We start from the raw sequence: 14370 nt of genomic DNA on the forward strand, positions 1-14370 counted from the left end.
ACTAGCGCATCGTAACGTATGCCGTAAAGTGGCACACGTTCGCGATGTGCCGTTAAGCACTGACGGAGCCTCGGACGCGGTATGAATCATCAGCGCTAGCGGTATAGCATAACGCATATCACGTTATGCTATAGCGTTAACGCAGCCCGTCAACGCTATGCATTGATAGGGCTGGTTAATGCTGTATGAACCTAGCCTTATTTCTATTTACTTTTGGTCTCTGATGGACCAACTATCTTTTTTTTCAGGATCATGCAGTTCCCCATAGATGTATGACTCTTTTGGGGATTTAACCCCTTAACCCCCCAAAGGTGGTTTGCACGTTCATGACCGGGCCAATTTTTACAATTCTGACCACTGTCCCTTTATTAGGTAATAACTCTGAAACGCTTCCATGGATCCTGGTGATTCTGACAATGTTTTCTCGAGACATATTGTACTTCAGCTATCTCAGACCATAAGCCCATACTGTGGAGCGGCCTGTCTGAATCCTGTTCATATTAGACACTGTTCAGATGTTCAGGTTTTTAATACATTAGCTAGGGACTGCTTCGACACGGGTTACCTTGACGTTGATGAGGCAGCTTGGTATACATTTTTTTGCAAAAAGACGTATCGACTAAATACCCTGTGTTTATTCTCCAGCACTTGCGGATCACTGCCATATTTTTGGCTGCAGAGAATTTTTGCAAATCTGTTATTCTGTGTTCTCTTGTATCCTATATTGTACTTCATGTTAGTGGTAAAATTTATTTCAAATAACTTGCGTTTATTAGTGAAAAAAATGGAAATTTGGCGAAAATTTAGAAAATTATGCAATTTTCCAACTTTGAATTTTTATGCCCTTAAATCACAGAGATACGGCACACAAAAAAATTTAATAAGTAACATTTCCCACATGTTTACTTTGCATCAGCACAATTTTGGAACCAAAATTTTTTTTCGTTAGGAAGTTATAAGGGCTAAAAGTTGACCATTGATTTCTCATTTTTGCAACACCATTTTATTTTTACGGACCACATCACATTTGAAGTCTCTTTGAGGGGTCTACATGATAGAAAATACCCAAAAGTGACACCAGTCTAAAAACTGCACCCCTCAAAGTGCTCAAAACCATATTCAAGAAGTTTATTAACCCTTCAGGTGTTTCACAGGAATTTTTTAAATGTTTAAAAAATAATGAAGATGTAACTTTTTTTCACAAAAAAATTACTTCAGGTCCATTTTTTTTTATTTTACCAAGGGTAACAGGAGAAATTGGACTGCAAAAGTTATTGTGCAATTTGTCCTGAGTACGCTGATACCTGATATGTAGGGGGGAACCACAGTTTCAGCACATGGCAAAGCTCAGAAGGGAAGGAACGCCATTTGACTTTTTCAATGCAAAATTAGCTGGAATTCAGATCGGACGCCATGTCATGTTTGGAGAGCCCCTGATGTACCTAAACATGTACAGCAGTACAATTAAAAAATCACATTTTTTCCACAAAAATGATCTTTTCACCCTCAATTTTTATTTTTCCAAGGGTAACAGGACACCAAAAGTTATTATGCAATTTGTCCTGAGTACGCTGATACCCCATATGTGGGGGTAAACCACTATTTGGGTGCATGGCAGCGCTCGGAAGGGAAGCAGCGCCATTTGACTTTTTTGGCTGGAATTGGACGCCATGCTGCGTTTGGAAAGCCCCTGATGTGCCTAAACAGTGGAAACCCCCCACAAATGACACCATTTTAGAAACTAGACCCCCCAAGGAATTTATCTAGATGTGTGGTGAGCACTTTGAACACCCAAGGGCTTCACAGAAGTTTATAACGCCCGGGCATGAAAATAAAAAAATCATTTTTTTTCACAAAAGTGATATTTTTGCCCCCAATTTTTTATTTTCCTAAGGGTAACAGGAGAAATTGGACCCAAAAAGTTGTTTTGCAATTTGTCCATAGTAGGCCGATACCCCATATGTGGGGATAAAACACTGTTTGGGCGCAGGCAGAGCTTGGAAGGGAAGGAGCACCATTTGACTTTTTCAACGCAGAATTGGCTGGAATTGAGATCAGATGCTATGTTGCGTTTGGAGAGCACCTGATGTGCCCAAACAGTGTAAACCCCCCTATTCTAACTCCAACCCTAACCCAAACACACCCCCTAACCCTAGCCCTAACCCTAGTCCTAACCCTAATGGGAAAATGGAAATAAATACATTTTTTTAATTTTATTATTTTTCCCTAACTAAGAGGGTGATAAAGGGGGGGTTTGATTTACTATTTATGGCGGGTTTTTATGTTTGGCAGCTGTCATACGCTAAAAGACGCTGTTTATTGTAAAAATAGTTTTTGCATCACCACATTTTGAGAGCTATAATTTTTCCATATTTTGATCCACTGAGTCATGTGAGGTCTTATTTTTTGCGGGACGAGTTGACGTTTTTATTCGTGCCATCTTTGGGCACGTGACTTTTTTTGATCGCTTTTTATTCCAATTTTTGGGACGTAGAATAAACAAAATCCAGCATTTCAAGAATTTCTTTTGGGGGGTGCGTTTACACTGTTCCACGTGCGGTAAAATTGACAAAGCGGTTTTATTCTTCGGGTCAGTACGATGACAGTGATACCTCATTTATGTCTTTTTTTATTGTTTGGCGCTTTTATGCAATGAAAACAATTTTATATAAAAAATAATTATTTTTGCATCATTTTATTCTGCGAGCTATAACTTTTTTATTTTTTTGCTGAAGACACTGTGTGGTTGCTCGTTTTTTGTGGGACAAGATGACGTTTACAGCGGTACCATGGTTATTTATATCCGTCTTTTTGATCGCGCTTTATTGCACTTTTTGTTCGACGGCATGATAATAAAGCATTATTTCTTGCTTTGTATTTTATTTTTATTTTTTAAGGGGTTCACTAAAGGGGATAACTAATGAGACTGTTTTATAGCGTGGGTCGTTACGGACGCGGCAATACCAAATATGTGTTTATTAATTGTTTTCTTTTATTTCCAAAAAATGAATTTATTAGGAAATATATATATATATATATATATATATATATATATATATATTTTATTTAGCGATTTTTTTTTTATAAATTAGTTTTACGCTTTTATTTAACTTTATTACATTGTCCCAGGGGGGACATAACTGTCATGTGACAGATCGCTGATCTGTCACATCACAGATCGCTGTGACAGATCAGCGATCTGTCACAGGCAGTGCTGGAGGCTTCCTCATGCCGGCGCTTTGCAGGCATGAGGAGGCTCCCTCCCTGCAGGTCCCCAAAGGTCCCCACCACCATATTGGATCGGGGACCTGCAGGGAAGGAGGCCCCTGGAGCAGCGCAGCACATCGCGCTGCTCCGGGGGGCTTAGGGAAGCACGGAGGGAGCCCCCTCCCTCCCTGCCGATGCTTCCCTAAACTCCGGTACACTGCGATCGTGTTTGATCGCAGTGTGCCAGGGGTTAACGTGTCGGGGGCAGTCCGTGACCACCCCTGACACATAGTGCTGGGTGTCAGCTGTGATAATCAGCTGACACCTGACCGCGATCAGCGGCGCTCACCATGTGAGCGCCACTGATCGCTATGACGTACTATCCCGTCCCTGGGAATTAAGTCGCGGGTCACATGGACGGGATAGTATGTCATATGGCAGAAAGGGGTTAAAGGGAAACTATCAGCAGGTTTTGGCTATTTATTCTGATACCCTGATTCCAAGGAATGTATCACTTATTAGTCTGTGTGTTGTAGTCAGTCAGGCTAATCTATGGATCTCACCACTGTGAAGCTTGCTTACATTGGAAAGTGTACACAGGAAGTTGCCAGTTAAGGGTGTGGGCCGGGTTATACACAAAGCAGAAGAGCGTAGGGTGATTGGTGGATGAGCATATTAATTATATACATTTTTTTTATACATGTATGGCATACTATGCAATGACTCTGCTCTTTACTTTCTGAGGTTTCCCCACCATGGCTTACCCAACAATTTAAATTTCTCTCTGTATTTCTGGGATTACTTGCCCTTACCCTTTTTATTATTGTATTTAATAAAGATTATGATGTTTTAATATATTGTATTGATTACTTCTATCGTGGCACTGTTTTGACCCTTTTTTCGTTTTTTCTATTGTATAAAGTGCACTTTTTGGGACACACATATATTGGCTAGGGTTACAAATCTTGGTAGTTTATCAGATTATATAGCAAAAACCTGCTGACAGATTCTCTTTATCAACAGTCATTGCAGGAATCCTCTTATCACTCTTATATAATTAACTAGCTGAAGAGCCCGGTGCTGCCCGGGTATAGTAACTAACTACGGTTAAGGGGGTTTTACACTAAGCAATATCGCTAAAACGTCACCGGTTTTGTGACGTTATAGCGATATTGCTAGCGATATCGCTATGTGTGATACTTACCAGCGACCGGCTCCCCCGCTGTCCATCGCTGATCGCGCGAGAATGTCCGGCTCCATTTCTCGTCGGGCGCTTCCTGCTGAGACTTCCTGCTGTGACGACGAGCGACGCGTGGAGGCGGGCGGGAGGACGTCAGGATCGCTGTGTGTGAATGGTAAGTATCGTGCGCTGCATCGCTGTGAGATCTTTCTGTATGAAAGCTCACTAGCGATCATTTAGCGATGCACCAGCGATCCTGACCGGGTCGGATCGCTGGTCGGATCGCTGGTGCATCGCTAAATGTAAAAGGGCCTTTAGTTATAACAAATTATAATGATTATATCTATATATATAAAGCTGAGTGTAGAGCCCCGCCCATTCCGCATAGCCACATTCACTATAATATCCCAAATCATCCATCCCGTCAGCCAGAGCTACCGGACTACTACCCATAATATCCCACATCATCCCTTCAGCCAGAGCAACCGGACTACTTCCCATAATATCCCACATTGTCCCATCAGCCAGAGCCACTGGACTACTACCCATAATATCCCACATCATCCCGCCAGCCAGAGTCACTCGACAACTATCACTAATATCACACATCATCTGTCAGCCTGGAGTCAGAACCAGAGCGCTGAGTGGAACGGTCCTAACTTCCATACTGGGGATCCCTTTAAGAGAGGCCTGGTGCCAGAACCAGAGCGCTGAGTGGATTTGCCCTGACTTCCATACCAATGATCCCTTTAATAGAAGCCTGGGGTGAGAATCAGAACGCTGAGGGATTTACCCTAACTTCCATACCGGAGATCCCTTTAAGAGAGGCCTGGGGTCAGAATTAAAGCACTGGATGGATTTGTCCTGACTTCCATACCGGAGATCCCTTTAAGAGACCCTGGAGTCAGTACCAAAGCGCAGAGTGGATTTGCCCTAACTTCCATACTGGGGATCCTTTTAAGAGAGCCTGGGATCAGAACCAGAGCGCAGAGTGGATTTGCCCTGACTTGCATACCAATGATCCCTTTAATAGAACCCTGGGGTCAGAATCAGAGCGCCAAGGGATTTGCCCTAACTTCCATACAGGAGATCCCTTTAAGAGAGCCTGGTGTCAGAATTAAAGCACTGGATGGATTTGTCCTGACTTCCATACCGGAGATCCCTTTAAGAGACCCTGGAGTCAGTACCAAAGCGCAGAGTGGCTGTGCCCTAAATTCCATACCAATGATCCATTTAAAAGACTCTAGGGTCAGATCCACAGAGCTAAGTGGAACTGTCCTAACTTCCATACCGGGGATCCCTTTAAGAGAGGCTTGGGGTCAAAACCAATGGGCTGGATGGATTTGCTCTGACTTCCATACCAATGATCCCTTTAAGAGGGAAGATGTGCCTATGGGATGGAGGATGTGTGATGGGTATATGGGCAGGGAGGGGGGATTCATTTCTGTCATGTGCTCTCTGCTCCTTTCAGGGGGGGCAGACAATGGCTGGGAGCTTATGTTCCGGGGATGCTATATTTTTCCCACCATGTCAGTGTCTGCTGAGGTGTTGTCAAGTGGGAAAACTATTTGTCATAGCAACTAATCACAGCTCAGCTTCTTTTAACCAGCTCTGGTGAAATGAGAGATGCTTAGTGATTATTTGCAAGGAAAACTGTTGCTCATAGCAACCAATCACAGCTCAGCTTCTTTTGAACAGCTCTGGTGAAATGAAAGATGTTTCGTGATTGGTTGGTGATACACACACATTCATTTTTATATGTAGAGATGGGTTTATAATACTATTCTTGACTCATTAGGTCAACAAAAAGAAGTTCTTATGCATTGCTCAATTGCAGGGGGTCAGTAATGTATTACACTTCAGCTTGTGAAACTACAACTCCCAGTATTCCCTTTTCTATTGTTTCACTGTTGATCCGCTCACTATCATTGGGGGCGATACTTCTTAAACTATCATTCACAGTTTTAGTCTGAAAATAAACATCTTAATATGTCTCTGATGTGTTGTCCTCGTCGCATTGTAACTGTACAATGTTATGTTACTTACCCCCTAAGAGTTCCACTTCTTGATGAATAATGATGTGCTGCATCTGAAAAAAAAAATCTGAATTCAGTTATAAAGTAAATATATTTATTACTTATATATGCCATTTTTAAGTATTATCTTACTCAATACAAAAATCCAATCTATTTTCTCTCTCTCTCTATACACTCCCTGACAGAAGTTATGTCGCTTATCCATGTTATGTAAATAAAAGCTTATAACCTGACGTTAAATTCATCCATTGGTTGTATAAATTATTCTTTTGAAAGCTGAAACCCTTCAAAAATGTGGTTTAGGTTAAGAAAATAAATTGCCATCAATGCAGAAATATTGATCATTTAATGGATACAGAATGGTCAGATTTTGGCAAGACAAAAGTTTTGTCTGGCTCATTTGGATGAGGTAATCACTCAAAACTGACGGTTATAACACGGAGGACCGTGAAACCTAATACCAAACAACAAAGAGAGAGGTCCTCCAAAAAGAGTAAAATTGTATTTTTATTCAGACATTTAATACAGAATAAAACAGAAGCGGCGAACCATACTTGAAATGAAGTAGCAAAAAACATATCAACTGGGTGAGAAACAATCATTCATATATAACTCATAATATTAGGTTGCGCTTGGAACACTCATAAATCTAAATTAGGTGGTAATAGAAAAAAAACAAAAAAAAAACCTCTTATAAGTGCTCTTTATGTAGCTGGATAATAGCGAGAAAATAGCAATTAGAAATAGACAATTGTAAGACCTCAGAAGAAGTGCTTAAGGGAATATATATATATATATATATATATATATATATATATATATATATAGATGCTGGTGGCAATCTTAGTTCCAACCTGAACAATCACAAACTAAAAAGGCATGAGTGAGGGTAAAAACCTGAAATCACTGAACAGGTTATATACTGCAGGGTAATTCTCCCTGATAGCAGCTTAAAAAAAAAAAAGTCAAAGTCAAATTGCAGCCTGTGAACGGCTGTGCAGAGTAGCCGCAATAGTAAATGCACAAGTCAGAGAGAGGTACCTGTAAAGATAATGTGATGCAAAGTCCTCACTCCAGTAAGCGGTGCAGGTTAAAATAGCACTTTTTGCGCCAGCACATGGCATGGCAAGACGAAATGGTTTAAGCCGCTAAGTTAAATGGATCTGTAATGTTATGTGCCAGTAATGTTATGTACCTTTATTGTTTGCAGGACGAGGAGGTGTGGGAGCTTCAAGACGTAATCCACTTGCAAACCGTTCTTGGCTGGGTCCAAATGAGACAGGTGGGTGCACGCTTCCACTGGTGAAAAGAAGTAAATATCCAAGGAAAAAAAAAGGAAAAATTTGGCACACCAACCATTAAAAATTGAAAAACATTATTCGGCTTTTAAGCCATTTTTAAAATTGCGCAAAACACCTGACGCGTTTCTGGTGTTTTGCGCAATTTTTAAAATCGCTTAAAAGCCAAATAAAATTTTTCTATTTTTAATGGTTGGGGTGCAGAATTTTTCCTTTTTTTTCCTTGGATACCTGTATTGTTTGCTGCCTTTAATACTAACACCTTGACTGTAACTTTAATAATAAACACCTTTACTGTAACACCCATTAATACTTCACTCAACAATGCACACATGTTTAAATAAAGAGATAAAGAAACAGGTATTGTGAACCAAAATAATTTTTATTAACAAATATAGCAAGAGGAAATTTGTCAAATGAATAACAAAAAAGAAAAAAAAGGGCTTTACTTTTGGGATCTGTGGGAGAGAGTTACATTGTGGACCTGGGGCGTGTTGGGCTGTGAAGGTAGACTAGGAGTGGTTGGGGAAGTTGTTACAGGGGAAGTGGCAGTCAATTGGAGGATTGGGTCAAAAACATTGGCAGAGGAAACATTGGGGGAATAGGACATATTAGGAGTGGAAGTGAAAACAACTTCCTGGACATGTTCAGTCTGAAGTACGCATGTGTACGCATGTCCTTGCATACCAATGCGTTCCCATAGACAGTAAAGTGTTTTTTTCACGCACTCATCTGCATGCGCATGCGGATCTATGAGAATTTTGACTCCTAAAAAAGCAACGTGTTGTGTTTGCCGCACCCCGCAACGCACCGCGAAACAACGCATGCATACGCATGTCCATGCGTACACCATGTTAAAGATATGTACGCATGACACATGCGGATCTATGAGGATCAAACGCTGCGCACAGATGCGCAAATGTGAAACCAGCCTTAGTGAGCTGATTAATTTGGTCATGCATCAATGTGTGGTGCACATACACCCCAGAATATGCAGGTAAGGTCCTCTGATAGTTACAGTTCAGAACAGGGGATAGTGAGAAAATATAGAAGCAGAAGAAAGTAAATGCTGCTAGAAGTTGTCAGAAGTCTAACAGGTGGAAGAGGAAGGCTCCCCACCCACAGTAATTCTCAGGAGATGTCAGAGGTGACCTGGAGTGGTGCTTTGTGTAACAGAGCCATAACATCTGGGAGAGGGACGCTACCCATCTGATGCAAGAGGAGATGGCCTACAGATAAGATGGCCTGCTGAGAGAGAAATAGTCTGCTGAATAGTGTAAGCTCATGCCTGGACAAAGTGAAGGATATGTTTTATACTGTGGGCACTTCCCTTACGAGATAACCTTGAGTGATGTCTGGAAGGTCTAGAATGAATTGCCAGAGCTGGAGAGCAGGCTGAGGGGTTGTATGCTTTGGTTACCCTATGTGCATAGACCTGGCCAGAGTGGAACAACCACTGGGGGCTATATACCGAATATATACTGAAAGCTATATACCTGCTGGAAGAAGAGCTTTGAGGGACACCCTAACCTAGCTTGTCAGTGTCAGCCTGAAAGGCGGTTTGCACAAAGATGAGCATTGTTATTCTTATCCACTGTTTTGGCCGCAAGGCCAATATGGGCTGTAACTTAACTGTCCTCAAATTTAAAGATCGTAACCCTACTTTATTCCATGTAAATCTAATTTCTTTTTTGCAATGTTGACGTATGGCAGACCATCCCAAAAATTGATCTGAAGATGACAGAAGCTTGTAAGAATGTGAAGTTAAACAAGAGAGGTTACCCGGTGGCAAAGAGATGTTAGAAACAATGATTATATTCGATAGAGGAAACTGTCTGTCTAGGTAAACAATGTATTGTTCTTTTTCATGTTGCATTTGAGTTCTTGAGAAGTCATGAAAGAGGAAACTGGAATACAAAATACAACGTGTCTACATTGGGACTGAGATATAAATGTGAATATAAAGCTTAGTAAATGTTAGTATAGTAACATTTGACCAAACCTACAACTAATAAATAAAAATGTCACCTTGCTCAAATATTCCAGACCAGGTGGGACCAAGAACTGAGGCTTTGTAGCTGAAGATTTCCATGGTGGAGAAGAATCCTTCTTCTCACTATCCTCTAGTTGAGGTGTACCAGGTAGAATATTCTCAAAATCCTTTTCTGCTTTGGATTTAATGTCTAGAATAATAAAGACAGGTATGCGTAATTGATGTTCTTGATTTATTCCTTGTATGACTATGTATTCTTTATACAAGTAAAGCCTCATTCAGCTCTCTAAGACATACATGGAAATTAATTAGCACAGATCAGCACATGTGGACAGTGACATACATTGTTAGTGCTAGGGGCACATTTTACCAACCTGGCATGCTATTGGTGGCAATACTAGGCAAAGTATAGAGAGCATTGGACTATGTAGACATTAGAATTCATTATGCAATTGCACCTAAGTTTTGTGTGCACACTTGTCTTCTCTGTATTATATCAGTCCCATTCTAATCATGGTGGTATTATATGTCATGGTTTGGCTGCATCAAAACAACATATTATAACTAGTGTTGAGCATTCCGATACTGCAAGTATCGGGTATCGGCCGATATTAGCGGTATCGGAATTCCGATACTTAATTCCGATACTTTTGTCATATCGGATTCCGGAATCGGAATCGGAATAGGAAGTTCCCATCATGCTATGAGCCTGCTTGCTTTGATTAAGCCAATGGGAATCCTCCGAAGTGTGGGCACATCCTGTTAGGCATGTAGGCATGTTAACTATTGGCATGGCTGTGATTGGCTGCCGAAATGATGTCATGATGCACTATAAAAGCCACCGCAGCCGCCATTTCTGGTCACTCTGCTGTGAATTCAGTTAGGGACAGGCTGCTGTAGAAGACTGTGAGGGACAGTTAGAAATAGCGATTCCACCAAACATCTAGTGCTTTACCCAGGCTACATAAACCACCACTGTAGCCTTCTTTGCCCTAGCAGCAGTGTTCACAGCTGTCTGCAAGGGCTGTGTGAGTGCAGCTCACACTGTGGAGTGGGTCCTGCAGCCACGTCACACTGATCACTGCTGCCTCATACATCTTTTATTTTTTGAGCTGCATTTTTTACATAATTTCAATCTAGTGTGCTTCCATCCGTATCCATATACGTTGGTTGCAAACACTAGTAGTAGACAGCGGAGCCTTTCTGCAGCCTTTCAGTGCTAGTGTCCACTTTGCTGCACTGTTCACGGCTGTCTGAGAGGTCTCTGACTGTGTGTGAGTGCAGCTCACGCTGAGTAGTGTGTCCTGCAGCTACGTCTGGCTGTAGGACGCTCAGCGTGCGTCAGTGCCTCACACATATTTTTATTTGAGTGCAGCTCATTTTTTCTTCTATTAGTGTGCATCCATCCGTCTCCATCTACGGTGGTTGCAAACACTATAAAGGAGTACACAGCGGAGCCTTTCTGCAGCCTGTCAGTGCCAGTGCCCACTTAGCTGCACTGTTGACGGCTGTCTGAGAGGCCTCTGACTGTGTGTGAGTGCAGCTCACGCTGAGTAGAGTGTCCTGCAGCTACGTCTGGTTGTAGGACGCTCAACGTGCGTCACTGCCTCACACATATTTGTCTTTGAGTGCAGCTCATTTTTTCTTCTCCTATTAGTGTGCATCCATCCGTATCCATCAACATTGGTTGGTTGCAAACACTATATAGGAGTAGATAGAGGAGCCTTTTTTTCTGGCTTGTGCCCTGCCGGCGCAGCCAGATTAGTATTACCCAATTTTTTTGGAGCCTCATCTTTTGCATTGTAGGTTACCTGCCTGCATTGTAATAGCTCCAAAAAGTTGGTGATACTATCAGTTTCAATTCTTTGTTCACATACTTTGAGTTTGTTTCCAACAAAGAAACCACAAAAAAAGTTCACCAAACACTACATTTTGAACTTGTGTAGGCCACATCAGCTCCTATTAAAGTCTAGTCCACACACACACACACTTCATAAAATTAGTGTTTCTTGTACCTGTAACCAGCTGTTCAGGAATAAGCACACTAAGGCCCCCCTTTGTACTTTTTTGCCTATCTTAAGCAGTCTTGCAAGATGAAGAAGGCAGGGAGTAAGGCGCGTGGGCGTGGGCGTGGAGTTTCAGCAGGGAGAGGACGTGGGGATTCTGCAGGGAGAGGACGTGGGGATTCTACAGGTAGAGGACGTGGGGATTCTGGGCCTGCTGCGGGCACCAGTGGATCAGCATCCCCCAGTTTTAGCAGGCAACAGTCCTTTATGCGCAGCTTTGTAGGACCTCAACGTACCCCACTGCTGCGGGAGGAACAAATTGAAGCCGTTGTCGGATGGATGGCAGCTAACGCATCGACTTCAATTACTTCCGCATCCTCTCAGGGTCAGAGCACCGAAGAGCAACCATCTGTCTCTTCACCACCTGCCAAAGTGCCCAGGCAGTCAGAGAGACATGGACAGGAGCCATCACAGTCTCTACTTCTGTTCTCGGAATCTGTTGGCTTGGAAAGAGGGGGCCAGCCAAGCAGCATTCCTGAATGTGAAGAAGAGGGAGTATGCAGTGATGCGCAACTTCTTTGTCCCTCTGAATCTGAAGAGGCGAGTGGGCCAGTGCCTATGGTCAGCACACCTCAGTACGCATCAGATGATGACGAGACTCAGTTGCCACTTTCTGGTGCGTACGGTGCTGGCGAGACAACCCCGGAGAAGCAGCTGTTTGAAGAGGGGAGGGAAGATGATGAGGTCCTTGACCCATCATGGCGTGAGCAACAGGAAGGTGGTGGGAGCAGCTCGGAGGAAGAGATTCCCCTACCGGCCAAAACAGGAGGCAGAGGGAGGGGGAAGACTTGGTTGCCTGTACCCTCCACTTCGGCACCCGTTAGGAGCATTCCTCCTTCCAAAGGCAAACCGGGCGCTCACAAGAGTTGCAGTGCGTGGTCCTTTTTTGACACAGTTGCAGATGACATTTGCTTTGTCAAATGCAAGCTGTGTCATCAGAGAGTCAAAAGAGGGAGAAATGTCAGCAACCTCAATACCACAAATATGTGGAAACATGTGCGCACCAAGCACGAGTTGGAGTTGCAGAGACACCCTGAAGACGTAGGCCAACGTACAGCACCACCTACCACCTCTTCAGTTCGTGTTGGGCCCTCTTCCTCCAGCTCACACACTGCTGGTTCGGCTTCCTCACAGGATCGCCAAGGAAGAACCTCTGCCACTGTTGTCCGGAGACCCCTTCAGATTACACCCATAGCAGCACGTTCCCATCCATCACAGCCATCGGTAGCACAGGCATGGGATAAAAGGCGCCCTTACTCGGCAAACCATCCCCGAGCACAGTCTCTGAATGCTGGCATTGCCAAACTTCTGGCAGTTGAAATGCTGTCATTCAGGCTGGTGGACACTGACACCTTCCGGGACTTAATGGCATTGGCAGTCCCCCAATACAACGTGCCCAGCCGCTTTTATTTCAGCAGGCGAGCCGTCCCTGCCCTGCAGAAACATGTTGAGGGCAAAATAAAACATGCGCTACTAAACGCCGTTAGTAGCAAGGTCCACCTGACCACCGATGCGTGGACCAGTAACCATGGACAGGGACGATACCTTTCCCTCACTGCCCACTGGGTCAATGTTGTGGAGCCGGGTACGGATCTGGAGAGTGGCGCTGTACGTGTTCTTCCAACGCCACGGATTGCAGGACTCCAGTCTGTACACATAGACTCCTCCTCCTACTCAAGTTCCTCAGAAACAGCAGAGCAGGAGCCTGTTACGACCGATATGAGCACAGCCGTGGCCAAACGTCAACAGGCTGTACTCAAATTAATTTCTTTGGGGAATCGAAGCCACACAGCGCAGGAGCTCTGGAATGCTATCAAGCTGGAGAGCGATGTGTGGTTTGGGCCAGCGAATCTCCAGCCGGGCTTGGTAGTGTGTGACAATGGCCGAAATCTGGTGGCAGCTCTTGGCCTAGGCAACCTCACACACATCCCATGTCTGGCACATGTTCTTAACTTGGTCGTGCAGAGCTTTCTGAGGGACTATCCGGATCTTGCTGCACTGTTGCACAAGGTCCGCATAGAGTGCGCTCACTTGCGACGTTCCAGCACGGCAAGATCGCGCCTCGCTGCTCTGCAGCGACGATTTGGCCTTCCGGAACATCGCATCATATGTGACCTACCCACCCGGTGGAATTCAACGTTACATATGTTGGAGCGGTTGTGTGAGCAGCAGGCAGCAGTCATGGAGTACCAGCTGCATCTGTGCGCCGTTCACACTTCAGCACCATTGAGTGGGCCTCTATGAAGGACATCTGCCTCGTTTTGCGTGCCTTCGATGAATCCACGCGGATGGCGAGTGCAGATGATGCACTAGTCAGCTTGACTGTCCCCCTTATCTGCCTGCTTCAACAAACACTGCAAGCACTAAGGGATGAGGTTTCAGAAGAGGTGGAGGATGAGGAGTCCCAAATGCCATCTGCTTCTGGACAGTCTGCGCTACGTGTTTCCTCACAAAGGCCTAGGCAGGGGACACTTTGTGAGGAGGATGAGGAGGAGTCGATGGAGGAGGAAGACATCTCTCCAGAGGAGGGAGGTACACAAACCTCTACTCAGTATGTACAGCGAGGGTGGGGTGATGCAGAGCAGGCCGA

At 43.9% G+C, this 14370-nt stretch overlaps 1 protein-coding gene across 1 annotated transcript in view; it reads right to left on the reverse strand.

The window, feature by feature from the left end:
* LOC141092829 (phospholipid scramblase family member 5-like) overlaps positions 1-14370 on the reverse strand; it is a 138545-nt gene that overhangs the window by 106153 nt on the left and 18022 nt on the right. Inside the window, exons 2-3 of the mRNA XM_073579154.1 lie at positions 9750-9904; positions 6434-6476 (exon numbers count right to left, since the gene is read on the reverse strand). Of these exons, the coding sequence (XP_073435255.1) occupies positions 6434-6476; positions 9750-9904 (198 nt within the window). The remainder of the gene's footprint in view (positions 1-6433; positions 6477-9749; positions 9905-14370) is intronic.

Source organism: Dendrobates tinctorius, unplaced genomic scaffold (genome assembly GCF_039654945.1).
Source record: "Dendrobates tinctorius isolate UK_male_01 unplaced genomic scaffold, ASM3965494v1 ptg000060l, whole genome shotgun sequence".
NCBI classification, from domain to species: Eukaryota; Metazoa; Chordata; class Amphibia; order Anura; family Dendrobatidae; genus Dendrobates; species Dendrobates tinctorius.